Source organism: Pongo pygmaeus, chromosome 11 (assembly GCF_028885625.2).
Source record: "Pongo pygmaeus isolate AG05252 chromosome 11, NHGRI_mPonPyg2-v2.0_pri, whole genome shotgun sequence".
Lineage (NCBI taxonomy): Eukaryota > Metazoa > Chordata > Mammalia > Primates > Hominidae > Pongo > Pongo pygmaeus.
This window is the reverse complement of record NC_072384.2, coordinates 103,753,045-103,778,900: the sequence shown is the minus strand read 5'-3', so window position 1 is coordinate 103,778,900 and position 25,856 is coordinate 103,753,045. Positions and strand designations below refer to the sequence as shown.

Sequence of the window (25,856 nt, the reverse complement as noted above, 5' to 3'; positions counted from 1 at the left end):
GGGGTTCAAGCAATTCTGCCTCAGCTTCCGGAGTAGCTAGGTGGAACTACAGGCACAAGTCACCACCCCTGGCTATTTTTTTTATTTTCAGTAGAAATGGAGTTTCAATATGTTGGCCAGGCTGTTCTTGAACTCGTGACCTCAAGTGATGCACCCGCCTCAGCCTCCCAAAGGGCTGGGATTACAGGCGTGAGCCACCGCCAGATTTAGGTTTTTAGAAAGTTTAGCCAGTAAGCATTTGGAAATATAATGGACACTTGTGCAAGATTGAGTCCAGAAAGAATAGATTTTTTCAAAAAAATTATTTTGAAATAATATTATACTTACAAAACCTTTAAAGAATAGTACAAAGAACTCATGAAATTCATTAGCCAGATTCAGTAATTTTTAACATTTTACCACATGATTTTTCTATGTCTATATTTATTTTTCCTGAATCATTTGAGAGTTGGTTGCATTTATCATTCCCTTATATTCGTTAATACTTCAGTATTAACAACAGGGTTTAATTTAATTTAATTTAATTTAATTCGTTTCCTAACAACAGGGATATTGGCAGTATAGATTTGATAGGCCTCCTGTTGATGTAGTAATTGAAACAGAATATGCTTAATGAGAAAATACACAGGGAAAAACAAAAAATCTTGGTCTGGCCAAGCATGTGGCATGCAGGCCAAGCAGAAAGTTATTCATATATTCTGTAAACATTTGAGTGCCTAGGGCACTGTGGTGGGGTGTAAGGGATAAAACTGGAATATAATACACAATGTTGGCTGGGCGTGGTGGCTCACACCTGTAATCCCAGAACTTTTGGAGGTGGAGGTGGGCAGATCGCTTGAGGTCAGGAGTTCAAGGCCAGCCTCGCCGTAATGGTGACATCCCATCCCCATTAAAAGTACAAAACTAGTCAGGTGGGGTAGCGGGTGCCTGTAATCCCAGCTACTCGGGAGGCTGAGGCAGGAAAATTGCTTGAACCTGGAAGGTGGAGGTTGCGGTGAGCTGAGATTGTGCCACTGCAGTCCAGCCCGGGCGACGGAGTGAGACTCCATCTCAAAAAAAAAACAAAAAACAAAAAATGATGTCCTTATGAAGTGATAATTTATTGTATGGAGGGATGGAGGGGAGGATATAGACAACCAAACAAGTGATTTTGGTACAGTGTGGTAGAAACTATGATGGAAAAGACAGAAAACCTTTTTGGTTAAAAAGTTCTTGATGACAAGCCGGGCGCGGTGGCTCGTGTCTGTAATTCCAGCACTTTGGGAGGCTGAGGAGGGTGGATCACGAGGTCAGGAGATTGAGACCATCCTGGCTAACACGGTGAAACCCCATCTCTACTAAAAATACAGAAAAATTAGCTGGGCGTAGTGGCGGGCGCCTGTAGTCCCAGCTACTCAGGAGGATGAGGCAGGAGAATGGCGTGAACCCGGGAGGTGGAGCTTGCAATGAGCTGAGATCGTGCCACTTGCACTCCAGCCTGGGCGACTGAGCAAGACTCCGTCTGAGGAAAAAAAAAAAAGTTATTGATGACTTTGAGAATGAATTACAGAATACATTATAACTCAAAGGATGAAGGCTTTAGGGAAGAAATTGCAAGAAATTAAGGGAAAAATGAGTGGCTGGGAAGTGGAGGAGGCACCTTCTAGCATGAATTCAGGGAATTTGGCAGTGGAGAGGAGAAACAGTTTTAACAAGAGGAGGGTACCCAGAAGAATTGAACATTTTCCTCTTCTCACCCCCAATGTACTGATTAGTTGAGTATCAGAGACTAAAGATACTTTCTCTTTAGGAGGGGGAAATGAATGGGATCTAGAACATGCTTAGCTTTGGAAGGGGAAACAAAACACATTATTCATCTAGAATTCGAGGGGAGGATAAAAATATGGGGAGGATAAAAATATGGGTATAATTACAAGGTACATTCTAATGATGAAGATCCTCATGATAAATGGATGTAGCTTTCTCACATGGAGGGAAGTGCAGTCATATGAAGAGAGGGAAGAGGGAAGCTAGAAGCTTGAAGAACATAGAGACTTAGAACAGGTATAACATAAGGGGAAAAATTAAGAGCACTGCCAAACAGTGGTTAAGGGCCAGTTGAGGTTTGTTAGCATTAATTGGTATTAGACATAATGTTTCTGCACAATTATTTCATAGAACTCTGCTATCCAGAAGTGGAGTGAGGTTATCCTTAAATTATCAAGGGTTAGGATCATCTGGGTCTTACCTTTATAATTTTTGCATATAAGAGAATGAAAGGTAATTGCATGCAACTTTTCATTACTATTTTGTTTCATTACTGTTTTGTTTCACTTCATTGATCTTTTTCTCTTCCTGCATGGTAATGAGAGCTGCCCGTTTCACCTCCTTTACCTATCATTTTCTTCCTTACTGCATTTTCACAGCATGCTATTTCTCTGAGATGTTCCAGCAAGCAGACCAAGCGTCATATTGACTTCACAGAAGAACAGGCTGAGCTGACACCTGTAAGTTCTATAAACATGCCATGGCGTGACTTAATGAAGAGGAATGCATTCATTAGAACTCCAAATGATGAAACCTTTTCATATAACTTGTTTTTCAAGTAAAAATTAAACCAAACTTAATAAATTAGCAAAAACAAATAAGCAACTTTAGTTATGGTACCATTGAATATTAATACTCCTGGTATGATTATGTAGGTGGTAGCATGATTGATGTAGATGATTTTTGTATTAGAACCTGAAACAACATGCCTTCTTTATTCTGAAACTAAGGGCTTTTGTAAATTTCTTAAGATACTAACAAATTGTTCTTTACAGCAGAGCTACCAAATGGAATGATTCTTCTACACTGATGCTTAACTGAAAGCCTAGTTTCTTTCTTAAAAAAATGTATTCTTTAGTCAGTGGTTGGCAAATCTGGATGCTTCAGAGGTGTACTGTTCCATATGGTAGCCACTAGCCACGTGTACCTATTAAATATTTAAAATGTGGTTAATCCAAATTGTGGTGTGCTGTAAGGATAAAATACATACTGGACTTCAAAGACTTACTATGAAACAAAAATGTAAAAAAAATCTCATGGCCAGGTGTGTTGGCTCATACCTGTAATCCCAGAACTTTGGGAGGCGGAGGCGGGCAGATTACTTGAGGCCAGGAGTTCAAGACCAGCCTGGCCAACATGACGAAACCCCATTTCTACTAAAAATACAAAAATTAGCCAGGCTTGGTGACATATGCCTGTAATCCCAGCTACTCAGGAGGCTGAGGCGGAAGAATTGCCTGAACCCAAGAGGCAGAGGCTGCAGTGAGCCAAGATAACAGCAGTGAGCCAAGATCACACCACTGTACTCCAGCCTGAGTGACGGAGCAAGACTCAAAAAAAAAAAACAACAAAATTTATTTGTATTTATTACTTGTTAAAATTTTGGATATTTTTGGTTAACTAAAATATATGAATATTTCAGTGTTTTCTTTTTATACTTTTTAAAATTAATGTGGCTAACAAAATTTTAAATTACCTTTGTGATGATTTCTAACACCATCTTTACTGTCCAAGTAAAATTTGTAAATAATATAACCTACTTACATACCTACTTTTTATATGAATGTAATGCCCCAACACCTATGAAGGAGAAATAACAAGTAATTTGTAATAAATATCTGTTTTAGTATGTAAATGCTTAGCTGCCACTATTAAAAGACATAATGAAGTAGTCAAATCTTACAGCTACCTATAATCAAGAACTTTGGGTTTAAGAGAAGTGAGATCAGAAGGCTTTTTTTCTTTTTTTTTTTTTTAAACAAGAAGTATAGGAAAAAGAATAGAAATATGAGTGGACCCCAGAACTGAAACATGTTATAAGTGATAGCAGATAATGACATACTTGTATATACTATGAGAAAAAAGGAAATAATCTTAATTGAAGTGGAGATAATGTGCTAAGACAGTTTATAGGCAAGTAGAGAAAATGGGAGCATGTAAAATTCTTGCAAATGAGATAAGATTATTTATAATTGTAATGACAAAATAATTTCAGTTTTATAATGTGGGATGAGATGGTAGTAATAAAATCATTTGATATCTGTTTTTTTTACAGTGTAGGTTTTTCATCATGCTATATATTTTATTTCTTTTTCTTTTTTTTTTGAGATGGAGTCTCGCTCTGTTGCCCAGGCTGGAGTGCAGTGGCGCGATCTTGGCTCACTGCAGGCTCCGCCTCCCAGGTTCACGCCATTCTCCTGCCTCAGCCTCCCGAGTAGGTGAGACTACAGGCGCCCGCCACCTTGCCTGGCTAATTTTTTGTATTTTTAGTAGAGACAGGGTTTCACCGTGTTAGCCAGGATGGTATCGATCTGACCTCATGATCCTCCCGCCTCGGCCTCCCACAGTGCTAGGATTACAGGCATGAGTCACTGCGCCCGGCCATATTTTATTTCTTTAAGATGGAGTCTTGCTCTTTTGCTCAAGCTGTAGTACAGTGGTGCCATCTCGGCTCACTGCAATCTCTGCCTCCTGGGTTCAAACGATTCTCCCGCCTCAGCCTCCCAAGTAGCTGGGACTACAAGAGTGCGCCACCACACCTGGCTAATTTTTGTATTTTTAGTAGAGATGGAGTTTCGCCATGTTGGCCAGGCTGGTCTTGAACTCCTGACGTCAGGTGATCCACCTGTCTCAGCCTCCCAAAGTGCTGGGATTACAGGCATGAGCCACCACTCCCAGCCTTCTGTGCTATATATTTTAAATATGACAACAGTAGTATGAAATATTTTAAAACAATTTTTACTAATAACATTAATTTCATGTTTTCACTAATTTAATATTATTTAGCTTTTAATTCTGTTAAAAGGAATTCCAGATCTCTCCTATCATTTACTGGCATGTGACAGAGTATACACTGCCAGTTGTGGTACTGGCAACTCTTACTTCAAGCTAGTTTTCCATTGGTGAAATTATTTTCCAACATTATGAACAGCTCTTTGTAAGCTCAGAACAAAAGAAAGTGCAGACTTCTTTCCATTTATTTTAGAGGGTAATAGCATCCTGGAAAATTCATTCAGTATTAAAATTATGCAAAAATACTTTTTAGATGTAAAATGAAATTAGATTCTAAGCTCAGATTGTTACAAACAAGATTTCCCATCTCTACGACTCTCCGTATAAGGACATTTAACAATCGTGGAATGTGGGACTTTTGTTGTTATTGACATTGTACCATGCTTGCAAGGCATCTTGCATTTTCTACTTCCCAATAAATACCAGTAACTCTCCCTCTCCTCTTCATTGTGGCAGCCCAGAATGTCCTCAACATTTTCTGAAATTCCTTCTTGAGGACAGAGCTACCCTCTTTTGAGAACCATTGGTCTCAAATTTCCCTTTGCCCTCTGTTTCTACCCTGCCACGCTCCCTCACACCGCAACCCCAGCAGCCTCTTAATCGTCCTCCAGGACTGTAGCTTTTTCAGAATTACTTTATTAAGCCCCTAATTTGGGGTTAGATACCCGTCTCCTTGCTCACCTACCACTTAACACACTGTTTTGTAGTTGCAGGTTGGTCTGCATCTGCCTATTAGACTACATTCTGTGAGGCAAGGAATGCCCATCTTGGTCACCTTTGCATCTCTAATGCTGGCATGGTTCCACACTCAAAAGTTGGAGCCTAAAAAATGGTTGAATACATGAAGAGGAAAACAGAGAAATAAAATAAAACAATAAAATGGATTGAAAATAAGCCCCTGACTTTGTGTCTATAGTTGGTAAATAAAAGAAAATATAAGAAGGCCCTGTTTATATGAAGCTGTATGCATTTTTGTTAACTCACAACATAAACCAAGACTGAAGGCTGATTGGATGCCATGCCCAAACCATAATTTTTTTTTAATTAAACGTTTAAAATATATTTCTAAACAGAATGGCCTTACTCAGTTACAGTAACTGCTGATTTCCATAGCAGAGCAACCCACAAAGACACAGCACTGATTTGTTTTCCCTATAATCAAGGGTGAAAAATATACAATTGTTTCTGAACCAAAACCACAATTTCTGCAGTTTACAATGTTTCATTGATAATACGGCCCTGGTAGAAATTATGTAGTTTTAAAACTACATAATTTACTCTCCTTAGTCCTTCAGCTGTGCACCACTCTTCTCATCCCTCTTGCATCCTTCCAGTAACCAGTTTCACCCCACCCCTGCCCCTTTTTTCTGAAGAGCAAGGAATTCTAGGATCAATGTTACGACTGGTACCAGCTGGAAGAAGATACTTTATTTTTTGAGACAGGGTCTCGCTCTGTTGCCCAGGCTGGAATGCAGTGGCATAATCCTAGCTCACTGCAGCCTTAAGCTCCTGGGCTCAAGTGGTCCTCGTATCTAAGCCTCCCGAGTAGCTGGGATTACAGTTCAAGCCACCATGCCCAGTGGAGTTTGCTGCTTCTGGTTTCTACATGTTTGTTGTTTCTGCTACAAACAACCTATAGTTTAAATAGAACCTGGCCTTCCTCACTGCTAGTAACTAAATAGTGAATAGCTATGTAACCATCCATGCAGGATATAATTTATGATCATGTTTAGCTATTGTTTGTGGTCTCATTTTTTGAATGTGGCATATTTTGGGACCACCAACCATAATGATTACCCTCTTTTTATTTTAAGCTATTTGAATATCTTAATATTTCAAAATGGACTTCTATTTCTGTGTCATTAAACAGATACAATTAAATATCATTGCCTCATACTTACCAAATTATCAGTTTTTTGGTGACTTGAAGTCTTGAGGTCATGAGTTTGAGAACTGATTAAATCTTGTGTTTTTAAGAATTAAATTTGAATTAAATTTGAATTTGATGTTTGGAATTACATTTACCAAATCATAGTTTGTTTTGATGGCCTGAGGCAGATTTTATTTTTTAAAATTTGAAATATAATTATCTGAATATAGATAATCTACTCACTTGGAGATCATTTTTCTAAAAAAGTAACTTTTATAAGATAAATACAGTAAGTTTTCAAGAAAGTAATTTCTTGAAATACATGTTATATGTTTTACATAGTAATTGTGTAGCAGTACATGTTTCCCCATTATATTTGAATAGCTAAAAATGAATGGGAATAAGAGCAATGAAAGTTATAGTTGCTTTCTTATTTTTAAATGAAAGCAAGTTTATTAGAGAAGTAAAGAAATGTGGCTGGGCACAGTGGCTCACGCCTATAATCTCAGCACTTTGGGAGGCCAAGGCAGGTGGATCACCTGAGGTCAGGAGTTCAAGACCAACCTGGCTAACATGGCAAAACTCTGTCTCTAATAAAAATACAAAATTAGCCGGGTGTGGTGGCCCGTGCCTGTGATCCCAGCTACTCAGGAGGCTGAGGCAGGAGAAGCACCTGAAGCTGGGAGGCAGAGGTTGCAGTGAGCTGAGATCATGCACTCCAGTCTGGGTGAGAGAGGGAGACTGTCTCAAAAAAAATTAAAAAAAAAAAAAAAAAAGATCTAAACCAAAGAATGGCTACTCTTACAAATTGTGCTTTTTGTTCTTTGTTTTTCCCAATTCCCTCCCTCCTCCTTGGCTGTGCATTAACCTCAAACTAAATTGAATTTTCAGAAATTACTACTTATCTAGTGTCTTTATGGAGGAGCCAATCAGTCTTACCTTTAGGAGGACTACACAGTCTAGTTAAATGAGGACCTAGGGATAATTCTCTATGTTCTTGTTATTGTTTGACTTTGTTAGTGCTAATCTTGATGAATATGTCCAATTAAAAAAATTGGACCTTAGGTTTCTTTTTTTTTTTTTTTTTTTAAGGAATGGGTGAGGGGGCAGGTATGCTTATAAAGTTTACCTTGCATTAAAACAGAGCTTTAAAAATGCAGGCAATAAAATACCATATAGCAAACTTAACATAGTATAGATGTGAGCAAAGATTATATTGTCTTCTGTAACATGTTTTTAATCTTGAAGTAGTGTATTTTATCTATGACCGTGTATGTACTTTTTTTTTTTTTCTTGAGACTAGAGTTTCACTTGTCGCCCAGGCTAGAGTGCAATGGCACAATTTCGGCTCACTGCAACCTCTGCCTCCCAAGTTCAAGCGATTCTTCTGCAGCAACCTGCTGCGTGGCTGGGATTACAGGCTCCTGCCAGCACACCCGGCTAATTTTTGTATTTTTAGTAGAGACGGGGTTTCACCATGTTGACCAGGCTAGTCTTAAACTCCTGACCTCAAGAGATCTGCCTGCCTTGGCCTCCCAAAGTGCTAGGGGCCATGTACTTTCTTATAGGGGGTGCTGCTCTAGTATTTGTTTGCATTAGTTTCTTTCCAAAGAATTTCCAATAATAACTTGATCTATATTTAGATTTATAAAATATAACAGAATATTTTCTATACTTTTACTCAGCTGTATTGTACATTTTTTAAAATGGTGATTAGTAACTATGTACTGTTAAATGCTAATTTGGAATTTTTTTCATGAGAGGCCAGTCCAAATTACATGTATATATCAAAACAACTACAATTTAAGGATAAATGAAATATAATTGTATTAACTTATCTTACAACGTGTTACTGAAAAGTTAAGGGGAGAATGATAGGGACCATGCCATTTACAAATTATTTTTACGAAAACAGTTACTTGAATTAATTTAAGTGTGTGACACTTCTGAATATTTTGTTCATGTCATTCATTTGCTCTGCAAGTTGTTTACTGTGCAGTGTCCTCCTATTTTTATTCTGGTAATAATGAGTGGGTTAATAAAGTTTTACTGAAAACAGGTGTATCCATTAGGCAAAATATTGATGGATATTTTTCGTCTTGGTGCAGCTATCGTTGAATTGATCAGAAATACTTGGAGAAGCTTTTAAAAATGATGTCGTCTTATTCTAACCAGAATATACTATTTAAAGCTATATAGGTCTTCATAGGTTTTAACAAGAGAAAGGAAGTTTAGTCATTGGTCTCTGACATTCATTTATTTGTGTGCTGTGCACAGCATTCATGAGCATCGGCCTAGAAGGCAGACTGGCTCTGCAGTCTTTGCATGTACTACCCGTTTTCCCAAAGAGGGAGGGATCAGCAGGAGTTAGCTGGGACACGCCTACTGGCACGGATTATGTCTTTACCTCCCTGCTCCTTTTCTTTTTCTTTTTTTACATTTTCTTTGTGGACATATTTCACTCAACTTAGGGAAAAGATACGAGATTAATTATAGAGAATCATTCTTGCTTTGTCTACTTTATGTTTTAAACACATAAAACCTCCACTGACTTCTGTTATTGCCTTTTTTTGTTTGTTTGTTTTTCTCTTTTCTGAACAAGCACTCCTATCTGGACAGGGAAACCTCCCTTCTTCTGAGAAACATTGCAGGAAAACCTTCTCATTTGCTGACCAAGGTGATACTTCTTTCCACATGCATGTAACTATTTACTGCCTTGTAGGTAGAATATGATTTCTGTTTTGATCATGCTCTTATATTATTATTTTCTTATTCTAGCATCTTTGTCATTAATAGAGATACTTTTTCTTTTACAGATGGTAATTATTTACTGATCTTAATGACTGTCAGGCAATATTGAGAGTATAAAATATGTTCAGTAATTTTCACTAGTTTTTAAACTTTTGTAAATGCCTAATAGTCTTCCCAAGTATGTTGCACTTTTTCTAGTTTAATACGGTTGCATTTTAAAGTCTAAAAAACATTGCTTTAATTGTAACTTTTACTACTAATGGTTGTCCATACTCTGGGTTTCTTTAGCAAACTTTGCTTCCTAGTTCTTGTTTATATTACCACCTCCTCATTTAATTAAAACATTTACTCATATAAACAGAATCTTAGTTAATATTAACTTAGTCAAATTGGAAGAGGAAGCTGCAATTTTAATTGCTTGGTTCTCTGCCCTTGTAATGTTTTGAATCAGTCCAGCCAGATTTTCACTGGGCTGGTATTTTATATCCATTTAAAATATTTTAGCCATTATCATCATTAACTAGGAATAATACAGTAGGGAAGCTGAATTGCTTTCTACCTCTTTTTAAGTCATGTTTTTATTTCATTAGCTTATTTAAATAATGTTAAATTCAAGAATATCAGACTTATTTCCAAAAAATATACATAGTTATGGGTAATGTCCCTAAGTTGTTGTTATTGTATCTGAGGTTTGTTTGCTTTAATTTCTTTCTAACCTTGTACATTTATGAAAGAAGATGGTAGACCAAAATGAAAATCTCCCCAAGAAGCAGCTCAAAGAAAAGACCCTTTAACAAAGTCAGCAGTGGGACGCTTTCTCTACCCTGAGTTTCTCTTTTTAAAGCAGATCTATGACTGGTGGTAGGAATTTAAAGATCAGGGAAGTGTAGAAGTCTAAGCTGGTCATAGCTCTTTTTCCTTTTTCCTCAGCTCTCCCCTCTTCGTTCTCTATTTACTCTGTTTCCCTAGAGTCCACACTTGTATCTTCAGCTAGGATCTCTATTCTAGATGGATGTGTCTCCCAAGAGCACATTTCCAAACAGCTGTTAGGCATTTCCTAGAAGATCACCAACATCTTACAAGCACCTTAAATCCCACAGGTGTTTAGTTTACTTACCTACATTATCCCTGGGTTCCATAATTTATATCTGTCGTCATCTTTTCTGTTTCTGTTTAGGATGCTGACATTCTTCTAATTACCAGGTTTAAGCCCTCTGATCATCTTTGTTACCTTTCTTCTCATTTAATGTCTCCAATTTCTAATGAAGTTTGTGTTAATCTGCAGGATTTACTGAGCTCACCCATTTGTTGCATTCCCATTACCACTACTCTACTACAGGCTCACTCTTAGCTCTTCATTATTGCCCGTCCCCCTTCCAATCCATTTATATACAGCTCTCAGATGAAGTTTGCCATTTTACTATTTTCATTGCTAATTCAACAATATTTATTGAGCCATGAACTGCTGGGTGCTGGGATAGAACATTGCATAAAATATACCTATTCCTCACCCTCAAGCTCACAGTCTGTTTATGAAGATAGATAATAAACAGTGACAAGCAAGCATGTAAAGAAGTTCTAAATCATGTTAAGTGCTATGAAGGAAACAAAGGAGTAGAACATACTGGGAAAAAGATAAGGGGTACATTTTATTTAGATGATGAGATCAGCGGGTTCTAGGAGGGTAATATTTAGGATGCGAAGAAACCAGCCTGGGGCTTAAGGGAGTGTTCCATGTACATAAGTCAAGGAAAAGAGCTTGGCATGTTTGAGAAGTTGAAAAAAGACCATTTTGCCAGAGTCACCCTAGTTGAGTGAAAGTACAAGTGTCTTGATTAGGGTTTGGGGAGGTAGGCAGGAGGAGCCGGATCACTCAAGCCACACTGAGGCTTTATTTTTCTCTAACTGTAGCTGGAAACTATTGAAAACGATAAATAACTTCATTTATCCATTCAACAAATATTTACTGAGTATCTACTATGTGCCAGACAATGTTTATGACCCTGGAGATACAGCAGTGAACAAAACAAAGTTTCTACCATAGGCAGTGTTATTCTTTGCAAGTTTTGGATAAACATGGTGAGTGGCTCATGCCTGTAATCCCAGTACTTTGGGAGGCTAAGGCAGGTGGAGTTCAAGCCCAGGAGTTCAAGACCAGCCTGCCCAACATAGTGAAACCCCCATACAAAAATTAGCCTGGCGTGGTGGTGCATGCCTGTAGTCCCAGCTACTCAGGAGGCTGAGGTGGGAGAATCAGCTGAGCCTGGGAGGTCGAGGCTGCAGTGAGCCATGATCACACCACTGCACTCTAGCCTGGGTGAAAGAGTGAGACCCTATCCCCCTGCCAAAAAAACCAAAAAGTTTAAAAATAAACCACAGTCATTCCTTGGTATACACAGGGAACTGCTTCCAGGACCCAAATTGATACCAAAACCTGCACATAAACAAGTCCTGAAGTTGGTCCTGAGACCTTGGACATGAAAAGTCCTTCTCTATATAGCGAATTTTTAAAATTATTATTATTATTATTATTATTATTATTTTGAGACAGAGTCTTGCTCTGTCACCCAGGCTGGAGTGCAGTGGTGCCATCTTGGCTCACTGCAACCTCCACCTCCCAGGTTCAAGCAATTCTCCTGCCTCAGCCTCCTGAGTAGCTGGGATTACAGGCATGTGCCACCACGCCCAGCTCATTTTTGTATTTTTTTTTAGTACAGACAGGGTTTCACTATGATGGCTAGGCTGGTCCTGAACTCCTGACCTCAGGTGATCTGCCCGCCTCAGCCTCCCAAAGTGCTGGGATTACAGGCGTGAGCCACCATGCCCGGCCTGTATAGGGAATTTTGCATCCTGAGGATACTGTATTTTTTATGTGAGTTTGGGAATGCAGAGCCCTCCAGTATGGAGGATCAAATGTATTTATAGAAAAACATTTGCATATAAGGACACTAGTAGCTCAGACTCACGTTCAAGGATCAGCTATAGTTGTTACTGTTAATTATTTTGATTCTAAGCAGTGCTATTTAATGACCCTTAAGCTGTTTATATCATTCCAAGTTCTATTTAAATCATTTTAATTTACATTGTATTGCAATCTATGAATTAAACTAGATCCTGAAGGAATGCCTAACCACTGTTTAGCCCCTTAATTTCAACTGGGTTTGTTCTGAACCCACAAAGCTTAAGCTTCCCAGTTGAAGGAACAACTTAGCAACAGTAGCACTTTCTGTAAGTACGCTAATTTTTACACCATAGAGAAAGTTCTAACACTTTGTAACCACAGTGTTGGCTTTCATTTAATCATAGGATCTTCACCTAGTTTTTGTCCTTTATGTAAATTTGAGGAGGCTTGGCATTGGTGGTTATTGATAGCCACATAGGAGTTTTTCAGTAGAAAGTAGATTGTCTCTTGCTCTTTTAAGAGAAGGTATGGGGAGAAATTTAAGTTTTTACATGTGTGAGGTATTTTTTACTTAAGTTTAATATAGTTGTGAAGAAAGGGATAGTCAAAGGATATGGGGCAGAAGACTTAACACCTGACTTTGGCAGCGGAACATGAGATGAATAAAGCTTTGTCTTTTGTATTAAACTTGGGCTGTAAACATCGAATGTAGATTTGCATTGCCTTTATAAATAAACTATTGGAGGTGTTCTAAGTATGTCATCTAAATGTATCAGCAAACATTTATTTTTCCTGTATTGTATAACACCCCATGAGCTTAAGACAATTTTTATTTTTCCCAGGTTGTTAATAGTTAAAAGATATGATGATTGCTTAAATACAGTAGACACAAATAGCACTCTGAGAAAGAGCTTATTACCCACAGGAAGCATAAAAGTATTAGGAGTCTTGCAATTTGACATAAACATTTTCATTTCCAGTTTTGTTCCAGGGATGATACTCAGACTCTAAAAGAGGTAGAATGATCAGTTCTGTTTCTTCAAAAAGCTGCTAGCAAGGGTTATCCTTTAATAAAACTAGGGAAGTATAAACTAAAATATGCCTAGGTTGAAATTAAACCAGCTCTTAATTTCATACAGTTTTAACATGGACCACTTTATGTAAGCATAAAGAGTAGCATTTTGAGCAAATGGAAGAGCAGCTGGATTTGGATTTGTTAAAATAGCCCCCATCTAGCTGCTTTATAAAAATTTCTCATTGACAGTTAGGAAATCTAATTGGTTTAATGTATGTTAGTTGGTTACACGGGTCTCTTTGTTTAATCCGTATGTCCATTGTGTCAACTTTTTTTTTTTTTTGAGACGAAGTCTTGCTGTGTCACCCAGGCTGGAGTGCAGTGGTGTGATCTCTGTTTACCGCAACCTCCGTCTTCTGGTTTCAAGCAATTCTTCCTTTCTCAGCCTCCTGAGTAGCTGGGATTACAAGCACTTACCACTGCACCCAGCTAATTTTGGTATTTTAGAGACAGGGTTTCGCCATGTTGGCCAGCCTGGTCTTCAACTCCTTATCCGCCCGCTTGGCCTCTCAAAGTGCTGGGATTACAGGCATGGGCCACCATGCCTGGCCAGTGTTGTACATTCTATGCATGTTGGCAAATATATATGATAACATGTATCCACCATTGTATTATCATACAGAATAGTTTTACAGCCCTTAAATCCTCTGTGCTCTGCCTATTCATTCCTCCTCCTTCCTTAACCCCTGGCAACTATTGATCTTTTTATCGTCTTTATGGTTTTGGCTTTTCCAGTGTCATGTAGTTAGAATTGTACACTAAATAGCTTTCTGAGATTGGCTTCTTTCACTTAGTATTACACACTTAATGTTCCTTCATGTCTTTTCATGGCTTGAGAGCTCGTTTCATTTTAGTGCTGAATAATATTCCATTGTCAGGATGCACCATAGTTTATCTGTTACTTACTGGGTGACGTCTTTGTTGCTTCCAAGTTTTGGCACTCATGAATAAGGTTGCTATAAATATCCATGTGCATGTCTTTGTAGGCATCAGTTTTCAACTCATTTGGGTAAATACCAAGGAGCACAATTGCTGAATTGAATTGTATGGTAAGAGTACATTTAGTTTTGTAAAAAACTGCCAAAACTGTCTTCCAAAGTGGCTGTACCATTCTATATTCCCACTAGCAATGAATGAGAGTTCCTGTTGTTCCACATCCTTGCCAGCATTTGGTGGTGTTAGTGTCTTGGATTTTGGCCATTCTGATAGGTGTGTAGTGGTATCTCATTTTACTTGTAATTCCCTAATGACAAATAATGTTGAGCATCTTTTTATATGCTTATTTACTAGCTGTCTTCTTTAAGTGAGGTATCTTTTCAGGTCTTTTTTAAAATCATGTTCATTTTTGTTTTAAAGAATTTTGAGCACTCTCTTTTTTTTTTTTTCTAACAGTTCTTTATCAGATACATCTTTTGCAAATATTTTTTCTCCCAGTTTATGCCTTGTCTTCTCATTCTCTTGAATATTCCTTTCTCAGAAATACGTTCAGCTTTGAGGGCATCTTCTAAACTTTTAAAATGTTAAATTTATAGATTATATAATACCATAAAGAATTTGGCCTTTTAGAAGTTCATGTTTGGCTGGGCATGGTGGCTCATGCCTGTAATCCCAGCACTTTGGGAGGTCTAGGCAGGTAGATCACCTGAGGTCAGGAGTTTGAAACCAGTCTCGCCAACATGGTGAAACCCTGTCTTTACTAAAAATACAAAATTAGCCGGGCATGGTGGCGGGCACCTGTAATCCCAGCTTCTTGGGAGGCTGAGGCAGAAGAATCGCTTGAACCTGGGAGGTGGAGGTTGCAGTGAGCCAAGATCATGCCACTGCAGTCCAGCCTGGGCAACAGAGCAAGACTCCATCATCTCAAAAAAAAAAAAGTTCATGTTTATATTCCAAATATACAAAACATTGATTCCACATATCAGTTTTTCCTCTTCAGACTTTAAATTTACTTTTCAGGGGTATGAAGTGAAACTTGCAAATATACCTCGGTAAACTTTCTTTGCAATTCATGCCAATATAAGGATGCGGCAAATGAGCCATGAGGAATATAATATCATAATCCCATTGAGAAAATATTCATGAAACTTCTGCCTTCTTCTTTCTCTTCCCCTAAATTTGTCAAGTAACTGATTTCATAAAAACTGCTGGAAAATGCTAGTATTGCAGATTCCTTTATAAAGTAGTGCTCTGTTCATCAAAAACGCATATAAGTTTTGGTAATTTACCTAACAATTTGTTTCTCTAAGACTCATAATTCTAAAAACTGAGAGTTTTAATGACAGTAATTTAGTTTTCTCATTTCATAGCTTGTTTTAAAAAGAGAAAAATTTGTATCTTAAAATGTAATCAACATGTTTTATAATTCTGCTATTTGTTTATTTGCATAAAGGATTTTTAAAAAACAGGATGATTTAATCTTTTAGTCAGAGGAATATATAATAGTATAAGAATTCAGTCTTGTCTTAGCCCTCTCCATTTTAAAAATAAAGTTCTTTGTTTTCTGCCTAATTGAGTTTACAGATAGTATTTCCAGACCCTGGTTATTATGTTAATTCATTGGCTCCTTTCATTGGAAGGGATCAGATTTCTGGCAACCAAGCCCACTGCCTTCCCTAACCACTGTTTTCTTGTCTGTTCCACAAAATAGTAAATACTAAGCTTGAAACGGTGGGAGACAGCCTAGAGTATAAAATAGAAAAAAGCAGTTCATAAATAAGAAAGCCAACAGAATTTAGGCAGACAGAATAAATCTATGAACTGAATTGAGTTTCTCTTTTTGTTTCTTGCCCTGGAAGCTTTAGCTTTTTAATGAATAACATATGGATTGTGGTTTTCATCACAATGCAGAGAGGATAAAGTTTGGCTGATATGATGACTTTTTTTCTTCTTAGACTTAAGGAATATTTAAGGTGGAAGTTTCCATTTTTCTTTTCTTTTCTTTTTTTTTTTTTTAAATGGAGTCTCGCTCTGTTGCCCAGGCTGGAGTGCAGTGGCACAATCTCAGCTCACTGCAGCCTCTGCCTCCCAGGCTCAAGCAGTTCTCCTGCCTCAGCCTCCCAAGTAGCTAGGGTTACAGGCACACACCACCAAGAGCAGCTAATTTTTGTATTTTTTAGTTAGAGATGGGGTTTCACCAAGTTAGCCAGGCTGGTCTCCAACTCCTGACCTCAAGTGATCTGCCCTCCCCAGCCTCCAAAGTGCCAGGATTACAGACATGAGCCACCGCGCCCAACCAAGAAGTTTTTATTTTTCTTAGATATTTTCCAGAGTAATCAAAAGCCTAGAAATAGAAAATAATGCTTTATAAACAAAAGTTTACTTATACAAGTTTTTTAATGCCACAGCATATTATGGCCTATTGCTGGAAATTACAAGTACCAGTATTAGAGTACTATATGCTAATTCAGAAAAAAACAGACAAATGGTTTAAGTATATTTTTAGTTGTTATAACTTTTATTACTCTTTTTAATCTAAGTTTTCTGAGGTAGAAGTTACTAGAAATTTTAAGTTATTTGGAAAATCATATTTAGTATTTAAAAATATTGTCAGTGAACTAATAAAAACAAATTTTGAATTTACTGACATAAGACGTTGATTACGTTGTATGATTTTCCAAAGCAGAGTGAAACTTACGCAATAAGGCAGCTTCTTATATTTGTATTGGTATATTAATGAGATTCTACCTACATTTTTATTTTTTAAAGGGTTTTTATATGGTTGTAAATAGGTAGATATTGTTTTTTGTTGTAGATATTTTTATGACTGGTATACTTTCAGTGTAACAGAACAAAACATTAGTATTCAAAGGCTTGCCTTTACTTTGGAGGGAGTATAAATTCAGAGTTGAGGGATTGTGCAGGTAAAACAAATTGTCAGGCCCAAAGATGGCCACTATACATTAATTTTTCTCCTATCCCAGAACCTGAAATCCATCTGCTTCACATTGACAGAATCAAACTTGGTAATTTACTACATCACAGAGTTCTTTTTTTCCTCTAGAATATTGGATGTAGAAATGCCTATTGTAAGACATCTTCAAGTCTGCATCTATAAAATGTTTCTTTATAATATGTCTGCTCTTTGTGAACAATTATTTTTTAAATGTGCTCTGTGTGTGAAGTTATATTCTTAATGAAATTCATTGCTGGGAGCATCCTTAAGGATAAAAAAGATTTCTCAAATATTTCATCATCTTAGCATTGTTTATCTGAAATGCTTTGTGTTCACAGGAAGAACAGGCAGCAAAATTGAAAGCTGAGAAGATCAGGGTTGCCCTAGAGAAAATTAAAGAGGCACAAGTGAAAAAGGTGATATGTAGGCCTCTTCCTGGTTTGGGATTTTTTATCAGTTTTATGGATTTGTAAAGAATTGTCTTGTTTATGTAATGTACCTCTAAGATATGGAGAGATACAGGGGCATTTCTTCCTAGTAATATATTTTTTACATGTAGTATTTTTTGTGGGCAAAATGCATTATAAAAGGAGTAATTTTCTGGTTCTGAATTCTCCTAAAGGAGTAATCATAACATTATAACCTTATCTGTTATATTTTTAAAATGCTTTAAATTTACTTAAACAGGTTACTTGATGTCTGATTTTTAGCCTATATTTCTGCATAATGAAGTCATTATTTGTGTTTTAATTTATATACAAATACATTAATCCAAATTTTATTTGATATTGGATCAGTGCCTTTCCTAGAATGCCATTTTTTAGTATTCATTTACTTTTCTTTTTACCTGTTATAGCTGGTGATTAGAGTCCACATGTCTGATGACAGTTCTAAAACAATGATGGTGGATGAGAGGCAGACAGTAAGACAAGTACTGGATAACCTGATGGACAAATCCCACTGCGGTTATAGTTTAGACTGGTCACTGGTAGAAACTGTTTCTGAATTACAAATGGGTTAGTAATATCATTGCTTTAATTGCTTTCTAATTTTTGTGTAATTTCATTAGTTTTCATGTTGATAAAAACATTTTGAGTTATCTTCATATATATATATATGTTTTTATTTTATTTTATTTTAATTATTTTGGGGATGGAGTCTTGCTCTGTCACCCAGAGTGAAGTGCAATGGCACGATCTTGGGTCACTGCAGCCTCTGCCTCCTGGGTTCAAGCAATTATCCTGCCTCAGCCTCCTGAGTAGCTGGGACTACAGGCGTGCACCACCATGCCTGGCTAATATTTTGTATTTTTTAGTAGAGATGGGGTTTCACCTGTTGGCCAGGATGGTCTTGATCTCCTGACCTTGTGATCCACCCGCCTCAGCCTCCCAAAGTGCTGGGATTACAGGCATGAACCACCACACCTGGCCTCATCTTTATATATTTTTTCAATAAAATTACCTTTCATAATTTGGCTTCTTTACATTATTCTGAAGTGTCTTAAGAGTTCTTTGAATACAAGATCATTTCCAATTCACTTCAGATTTTATAATGGCTAAAACAAAGTTTTTTAAAAAGGTAACAAAATAGTTTTTTTCTTCAAATAAGAACTAGATAGACTGATGCATTTACTAAAAATTATTATGTTAACTTGAATTTGTACTGAAGTCTAAACCAGCATTTGACTCGGGAAGCAAAGCACATTAACAAATTTCAAAGAATCCATATTTAGAACGTGTTCTTTAACATATGTTCAGTATACAGGACATGTTCTTTCATTTCTAATTTGGAAATTAGAAAATACATCTATGTTTAAGATTAACCAACAGTCATGGATCAAAGAAAAAATCATCTTGGAAATGTTTTAAATGCCAAGAACTAAATAGGAAATACTTGATATAGAAACTTATAAGATGTAACTAATGTTTTATTTTTAAGGGTGGGATGGGAAAATGTTTAAGACTGAAGAATGGTGTCCTGCAAGTCAGAAAGCCTAGATTCTAGTCCTAGTTCTTCCATATATCAGCTGTGTGACCTTGGTTATGTCATTAACATAATTAAGGCATATTTCTTTGTTTGAAAAATTAGGGAAGACCAGATAATTTTTAGGTGCTAAAATGTCTGTTAAGATTCTGTGGTTCTGAGGTTAATTAACTACTTGGCAAAGTTTCGTGTCTTTCATGCAACTCTAATGAATACTAACAAAATATGGATATTTTATTTTGGGACAGAGAGAATCTTTGAAGACCATGAAAACTTGGTTGAAAATCTTCTTAATTGGACAAGAGATAGCCAAAACAAGCTTATATTTATGGAGCGTATAGAAAAATATGCACTTTTCAAAAACCCACAGGTAAGACCAAACAACTTACAGAGGTCAGGATTTGTAAATATGTCTCCTATTTTATTCGATTACTGCTAAGTTAATAGAGTTAAAAGACTGGTAAACACCTGGTTGGAGCGATATACCTGCAAAATCCTATAGGAGCATCATCTACTGCTGCTGCTGCTGCTGCCGAGGTGGAAAGTCAGCTGGTGCCCACGTGTTAGGTCCCAAAGAGGTTTCCAGTTCTCCAGAACCAGATGGGGTGAGCCCTTTTGGAAGCAGAAATATAGCTCTAGTGAGTTACCAGGTCTTTTGGCTCTGTAATCCAGAGCTGTGTTGATCTCAGCTGTTTATTTGGTGAGTTTGTCATCTCATCAAAGAAAAGTACTTCTCTACTCCAGCCATTTATCCAGTTGACACTTCTTTTGGAATTACTTTTTAAACATCCCAGTAACCTTGATTACAAATGGCTCTACATTCTAATAAACATACTTTGATTTATTTGACATCTTTCCTTATTCCAAAATAATGTTTGAATTAATACTTCCCAATACCTAGACATTTTACAAAATTCAGTAGGTGAGGGAAAACAACTCCACAATAAAAAGTAGTAATGAGGAAAAATAGCAGGAGTGTTAAAGATATTAGTAGTTATACTTCAGATGGCTTAACCATGACACATCTTTTCTGGATGTTTTAGTGAAGAATACATATTTGGGGGTATCAACAGATCTTTTTGTAGGCAGTTATGAAAAATAATTACAGGCTGGGCGCAGTGGCTCACTCCTGTAATCCCAGCACTTTGGGAGGCCAAGGTGAACGGATCACAAGGTCAGGAGATCGAGACCATCCTGGCTAACACGGTGAAACCCCGTCTCTACTAAAAATACAAAAAATTAGCCGGGCCTGGTGGCGGGCGCCTGTAGTCCCAGCTACTCGGGAGGCTGAGGCAGGAGAATGGTGTGAATCCGGGAGTCGGAGCTTGCAGTGCGCCAAGATTGTGCCACTGCGCTCCAGCCTGGGCGACAGCGAGACTCCGTCTCCAAAAAAAAAAAAAAAAAAAAAAAATTACAGTCAGCCCTCTATATCCATGGGTTCTGCATCTGTGGATTCGCCCAACTGCAGATCTAAAGTATTCAGAAAAATAATTCCAAGTTCCAAAAGACAAAACTTGAATATGCCACGCTTGAGTACTGCATTGAATTCATGCAAATTAAATGATATGTAGGCATTGTATTAGGTATTATAAGTAATCTAGAGATTATTTAAAGTACAAGGGAGAATGTTCATATGTTATATGCAAATGTGACCCCATTTTTATAAGTGACTTAAGCATCAGCAGATTTTGGTATACAGGGGAGGTCCTAGAATCAATCTCCTATGGACAACAAGGGATGACTGTGTACTAATGAGTAGACCTCAGTTTGAAGTTTGATTTGTTTGTTGTTTGTTGTTGTTGTTTTTTTTTTTTTTTTTTTTTTTGAGACGGAGTCTCGGTTTGTTGCCCAGGCTGGAGTCAGTGGCGTGATCTTGGCTCACTGCGACCTCCGCCTCCAAGCGATTCTCCTACCTCAGCCTCCTGAGTAGCTGGGACTACAGGTGCGTGCTGCCACACCCAGCTAATTTTGTATTTTTAGTAGAGACGGGGTTTCACCGTGTTGGTCAGGCTGGTCTCGAACTTCTGACCTCATGTTCCACCCGCCTCGGCCCCCCAGAGTACTGGGATTACAGGTGTGAGCCACTGCGCCCAGCCAGAATTCAGATTTTTAGTTGAGTCAAGTAAATGAGATTATTAATAAATGAGTCCCAGAGAATATGGGATTTCTTCTTAAAAAGCCAGAACATAAAAAATTTTCTGCACCTAGATCAGTGTGTTTTAAGGAAATTTGCCTTACTTGTTGTACTTATGAATTTCTAAACCTTTCAGATCCTTTAACTGTAGCTTTCATTAGATATCCCAAAACATATTTGCCAGCTGTTGAATGTAATACCACCTCACAGTCTGAGTAAGGACAGTTTATGACAAATGGACAGGCAAGGAGGAGATTGGTGTTAAGCATTTTAGTGATGATGCCCATATACAGGTAACTTTTCAAAGTTTATTCTACTCTATACCAACAGAAATTAGAGTTGCTATTTCTCTAGAAGAAAACATATACACACCTGTGCCAAGGGAATAACAGAATGGATTTATGCTTTAACCTTCTTTTTTTCTCCCCCACCCATCCCTTCCATACGTTTGTTTTTCCAGAATTATCTTTTGGGGAAAAAGGAAACAGCTGAGATGGCAGATAGAAACAAAGAAGTCCTCTTAGAGGTATGACACCCCCCATTTTCCTGCACATTTAAAAATTAAAATATTAGGCCAGGCGTGGTGGTTCACGCCTATAATCCCAACACTTTGGGAGGCTGAGGCGAGTGAATCACAAGGTCAGGAGTTCAAGACCAGCCTGCCCAAGATGGTGAAACCCTGTCTATTAAAAAAATACAAAAATTAGCCGGGCGTGGTGGTGGGCGCCTGTAATCCCAGCTACTCGGGAGGCTGAGGCAGAGAATTGCTTGAACCCGGGATGCGGAGGTTGCAGTGAGCCGAGATCGCGCCACTGCATTCCAGCCTAGCAACAGAGTGAGACTCTGTCTCAATAAAATAAATAAATAAATGAAATAAAATATTAAGTACCTTTTTGAAGTCAAGTATGTCAGTGTTCTATATTTGTAGTTACAATTTTAACTAAAGAAGCCTGTGTATTCTTTGATAGTATGAGGGAGAGAGTTCAACTGTGTGAACGTGTTAGGCCACTGAAGACCCTTTTAAAAACTATTATTTTGCCAAGCCATATTCTAATGATCTAAGAATATTATTGAGCTTTTAGGGGCTGCCAAGTGGGAGAGATGGCTGGTCAATGAAGGATGTGGTTTTGCTGTTTTTATCTGCTTACTCAGAAATTTGAATATAATTAGCTGTTCACAAATTATTTCCAGCCTTATCCTTAAATAATTAAATAATTTTTAAAAACATGATCATTTTTGGAAAACATAATTGAATTTTTGGCTGATTTTGAAGAACTAAAATCAAATGAGTAGTATACTTGAAAACCTGAATAATCCCTTAGTTACCAGCAAGGCAATTAGGAAGCGAAGATCAACATTCAGTTTTCATAGTGATACTAGCTACGGTTAAGTAAAAATCCGCCTTATAATTCCTAATTTTTCTGTACTTTGAGGAGAAAGAAATTAATTTAGGCCCAAATGTCCTATATTAGTGTTTTCTGAGGATTTCTCTTTTCTTTCACAAATACATGATTGATTTCTTTAATATTAGATTTTTATCAAAGCATAGTGTTTAGAACTTAGAATTTTGAGTGTTTGTAGTCCTTTCAACCTAATATTAAGTATTTTTTAAATAAATGCCCTCTTTGTCTTAGAGTCACATAAATGGATAGTTTTTAAATTCTTAAAGTTTAATCATACACTTAGCACGTTGCATTCTTTTAAAATATATTCCTGTTTAGTTTGACAGCTAATCTAAATGTAGAGAAAAAATAAAGTCTAATGCTTGGTTTGTCCTGACAGTTTTATTAAATTTAGTGTAACTATGCTGTTTACAAAGGTATTTAACTACTGTTATATGCAACTCAGTTAATGTGTCAACTTAGTTTTTCTTCAAAACAGTGTTTTAGTTAAAAGTTTGTAGGTAAAAATTCAGTATTACGTGTATGACTGGCATTTTTATTTAATAAACATTTTAGGATTGCCATAGTAGTTCCAAATTCATATTGTGTTTAGAATAGAAAGTGTTTTTGTTTTTGTTTTGAGACAGAGTCTCGCTCTGTCGCCCAGGCTGGAGTGCAGTGGTGTGCTCTCAGCTCACTGCAATCTCTGCCTCACAGGTTGAAGCAATTTTTGTGCCTCAGCTGCCCACATAACTGGGACTACAGGCTCGCACCACCATGCCCGGCTTTTTTTTTTTTTTTTTTTTTTTTTTTAAGTAGAGACGTGGTTTCACTATGTTGGCCAGGCTGGTCTTGAACTCCTGACCTCAAGTGATCCGCCCGCTTCAGCTTCCCCAAGTGCTGGGATTACAGGCATGAGCCACTACATCTGGCTGGAAAGTTCTAATTGAGGTTAAATTAGCAGCTTGGTTTTAATATAAAACCATTTTGGTTTAATAACTGTCATGTATTTCACAGGAATAAACACAACTTTGTTCTGAGAATCCAACGATCATAAGTCTTTCCAAATAATCTTGTTATTTTAGGAATGTTTTTGTGGAAGTTCTGTAACTGTACCAGAAATTGAAGGAGTCCTCTGGTTGAAGGATGATGGCAAGAAGTCCTGGAAAAAGCGTTATTTTCTCTTGCGAGCATCTGGTATCTACTATGTTCCTAAAGGAAAAGCAAAGGTGTGTCCCTTCTGTTGGAATTTGAACTTCCTCATTATGCTAATTGCTTTTAGTTTGTATTGAGTATGCTGACAAGGTGAACCCAGGCTATGATTTGTTTCAGTTCGTGGAAGACAGAATATTGCTTTGTTTATTAATCTATTATAAAGAAGAAGAAATCTGAAAGTTCTTACTTCTCTGGTCACTAGTTGAGCCTATCTCAGTTCTCCTTACCAAATTTGAAATCATAGTTTTATTTGTTGTTTTTTGGGGACTTTCTGGAGTAGTTTTGTTTATTTTTGTTTGGGAAGAACAGCACAGCTCTCTGGGATTACAGGCTTTTTTATCTTGTTTGGGTAATATGCTTCTTCTGCTAAGGGCTACCCTGGTGTAGCTATCACTTCGGTGCTTATTGGCACCAGGACTGTTTTAAACTTTTTTACAGTATTATCTCATCTAGTCTTCACAACAGTCCTATGAGCATATATTGTTGCCCCTATTTAACTGGTGAAAATCTCCCCCCAACCAGTTGCGAATCACTGTACTTTACATATGCGTTATAGGCACTGAACGACTTGATATTTTCTTGTTCTTTCCAGAGAGCTCTATTATACAATATTGTTTTTAACGTACTAGACTATATTAATAGTATCTTTAAAATGCCAACACTCCTTAACAAGTTAGTGTTCATTATGAATGACAAAACAGTAAGTAAAATGGGCTGCTTTTTTTGTTACGTTAATGATTAAAGAAGAACATTTATGGAGCGTCTCATTGTCTTGTGTAAATAGCAATAATTTCTATTTAGTATTAGCAAAAGTAGTTTTGATTCTCACCTAGAAAATGTTAACCAGGTATATTTGCTTGTTTGCGCATTATTATTAATTTTCTCTTTTTGGTGTTTTTAATCTTAGGTCTCTCGGGATCTGGTGTGCTTTCTCCAGCTGGATCATGTCAACGTTTATTATGGCCAGGACTATCGGAACAAATACAAAGCACCTACAGACTATTGTCTGGTGCTGAAGGTAAACACATATTTCTTTTTAGGAATTTTAATTGATGTTAGACATAGAGCAGGTTATTGGACATTTTAGAACCGTTGAGATTCCATCAATTATACTGTTTTTGCTTTATTCTCAAAGTTTAAAAAGGAATGGTGAAGTGTGGTAAGGAAAAGAAGCATGTGCTATATCATAGCAGACCCTGAGCCAATTATCTCTAGGTAAGGAGTGAATATTAAATTGTAAGTTTTGAGTTGTAAGATATAAAATGTATTTGATTATAAATTTGAGATTCTCATTTAACACCAGGCTTATTTTAGAAAAACTTAGAACAGAACCGAATGTAGGTCATAAATGTGCTTTAGTTCTTTTCCTGTACTTACTCAGCAAACCATCAGAGGGCACTGTGTCCAAGTTCAAATCAGACTGGCTGTCATCTGGTCCAGAAATAATTTTTGTCTCTTTTTTTTCCCTGAACTATAGTCATGATAGCCCATGCATATATTGTGACCTGAGTTGTTTTTAGGAAGGTTTTTTTTTTTCTTCTTTATTCAAGCTTTTGTACTTCTTGCAATGATTATATCTGTACTTCTGAGAAGAACGGACATTTTAAGCAAATTTATAGCGATCTATTTACAACACTGATAAAAACAACATACAAAAATTCAAGAAAATTAGGGAGATAATTTGTTTTTCATTGGCTCCATCTTTGTAATTCCTTGGTAACTACTTAGGTCTACATGTTCATATCATCATGTTTAATTTCACTTTTCTCTGAGAATTGTCACTTTAGTTTGGGGACTGCCATTAGTTTGGGAGTTTTAGGATTTTGGAGTTTTG

The 25,856-nt window shown here is 37.1% G+C and overlaps 1 protein-coding gene across 10 annotated transcripts in view; it reads left to right on the top strand.

Annotated features, from left to right (window-relative positions):
* Positions 1-25,856, top strand: part of RAPH1 (Ras association (RalGDS/AF-6) and pleckstrin homology domains 1) — a 105,497-nt gene that overhangs the window by 59,787 nt on the left and 19,854 nt on the right. For 5 of the 10 annotated variants that reach the window (XM_063648373.1, XM_063648374.1, XM_054479188.2 and 2 more), the window contains 8 exons: positions 2,406-2,486; positions 9,291-9,365; positions 17,647-17,724; positions 18,165-18,324; positions 19,540-19,661; positions 21,886-21,951; positions 23,893-24,036; positions 24,930-25,040. In XM_063648373.1, the coding sequence (XP_063504443.1) occupies positions 2,406-2,486; positions 9,291-9,365; positions 17,647-17,724; positions 18,165-18,324; positions 19,540-19,661; positions 21,886-21,951; positions 23,893-24,036; positions 24,930-25,040 (837 nt within the window). The remainder of the gene's footprint in view (positions 1-2,405; positions 2,487-9,290; positions 9,366-17,646; positions 17,725-18,164; positions 18,325-19,539; positions 19,662-21,885; positions 21,952-23,892; positions 24,037-24,929; positions 25,041-25,856) is intronic. The other 5 variants (XM_054479189.2, XM_063648375.1, XM_054479190.2 and 2 more) reach the window with 3 other exon arrangements.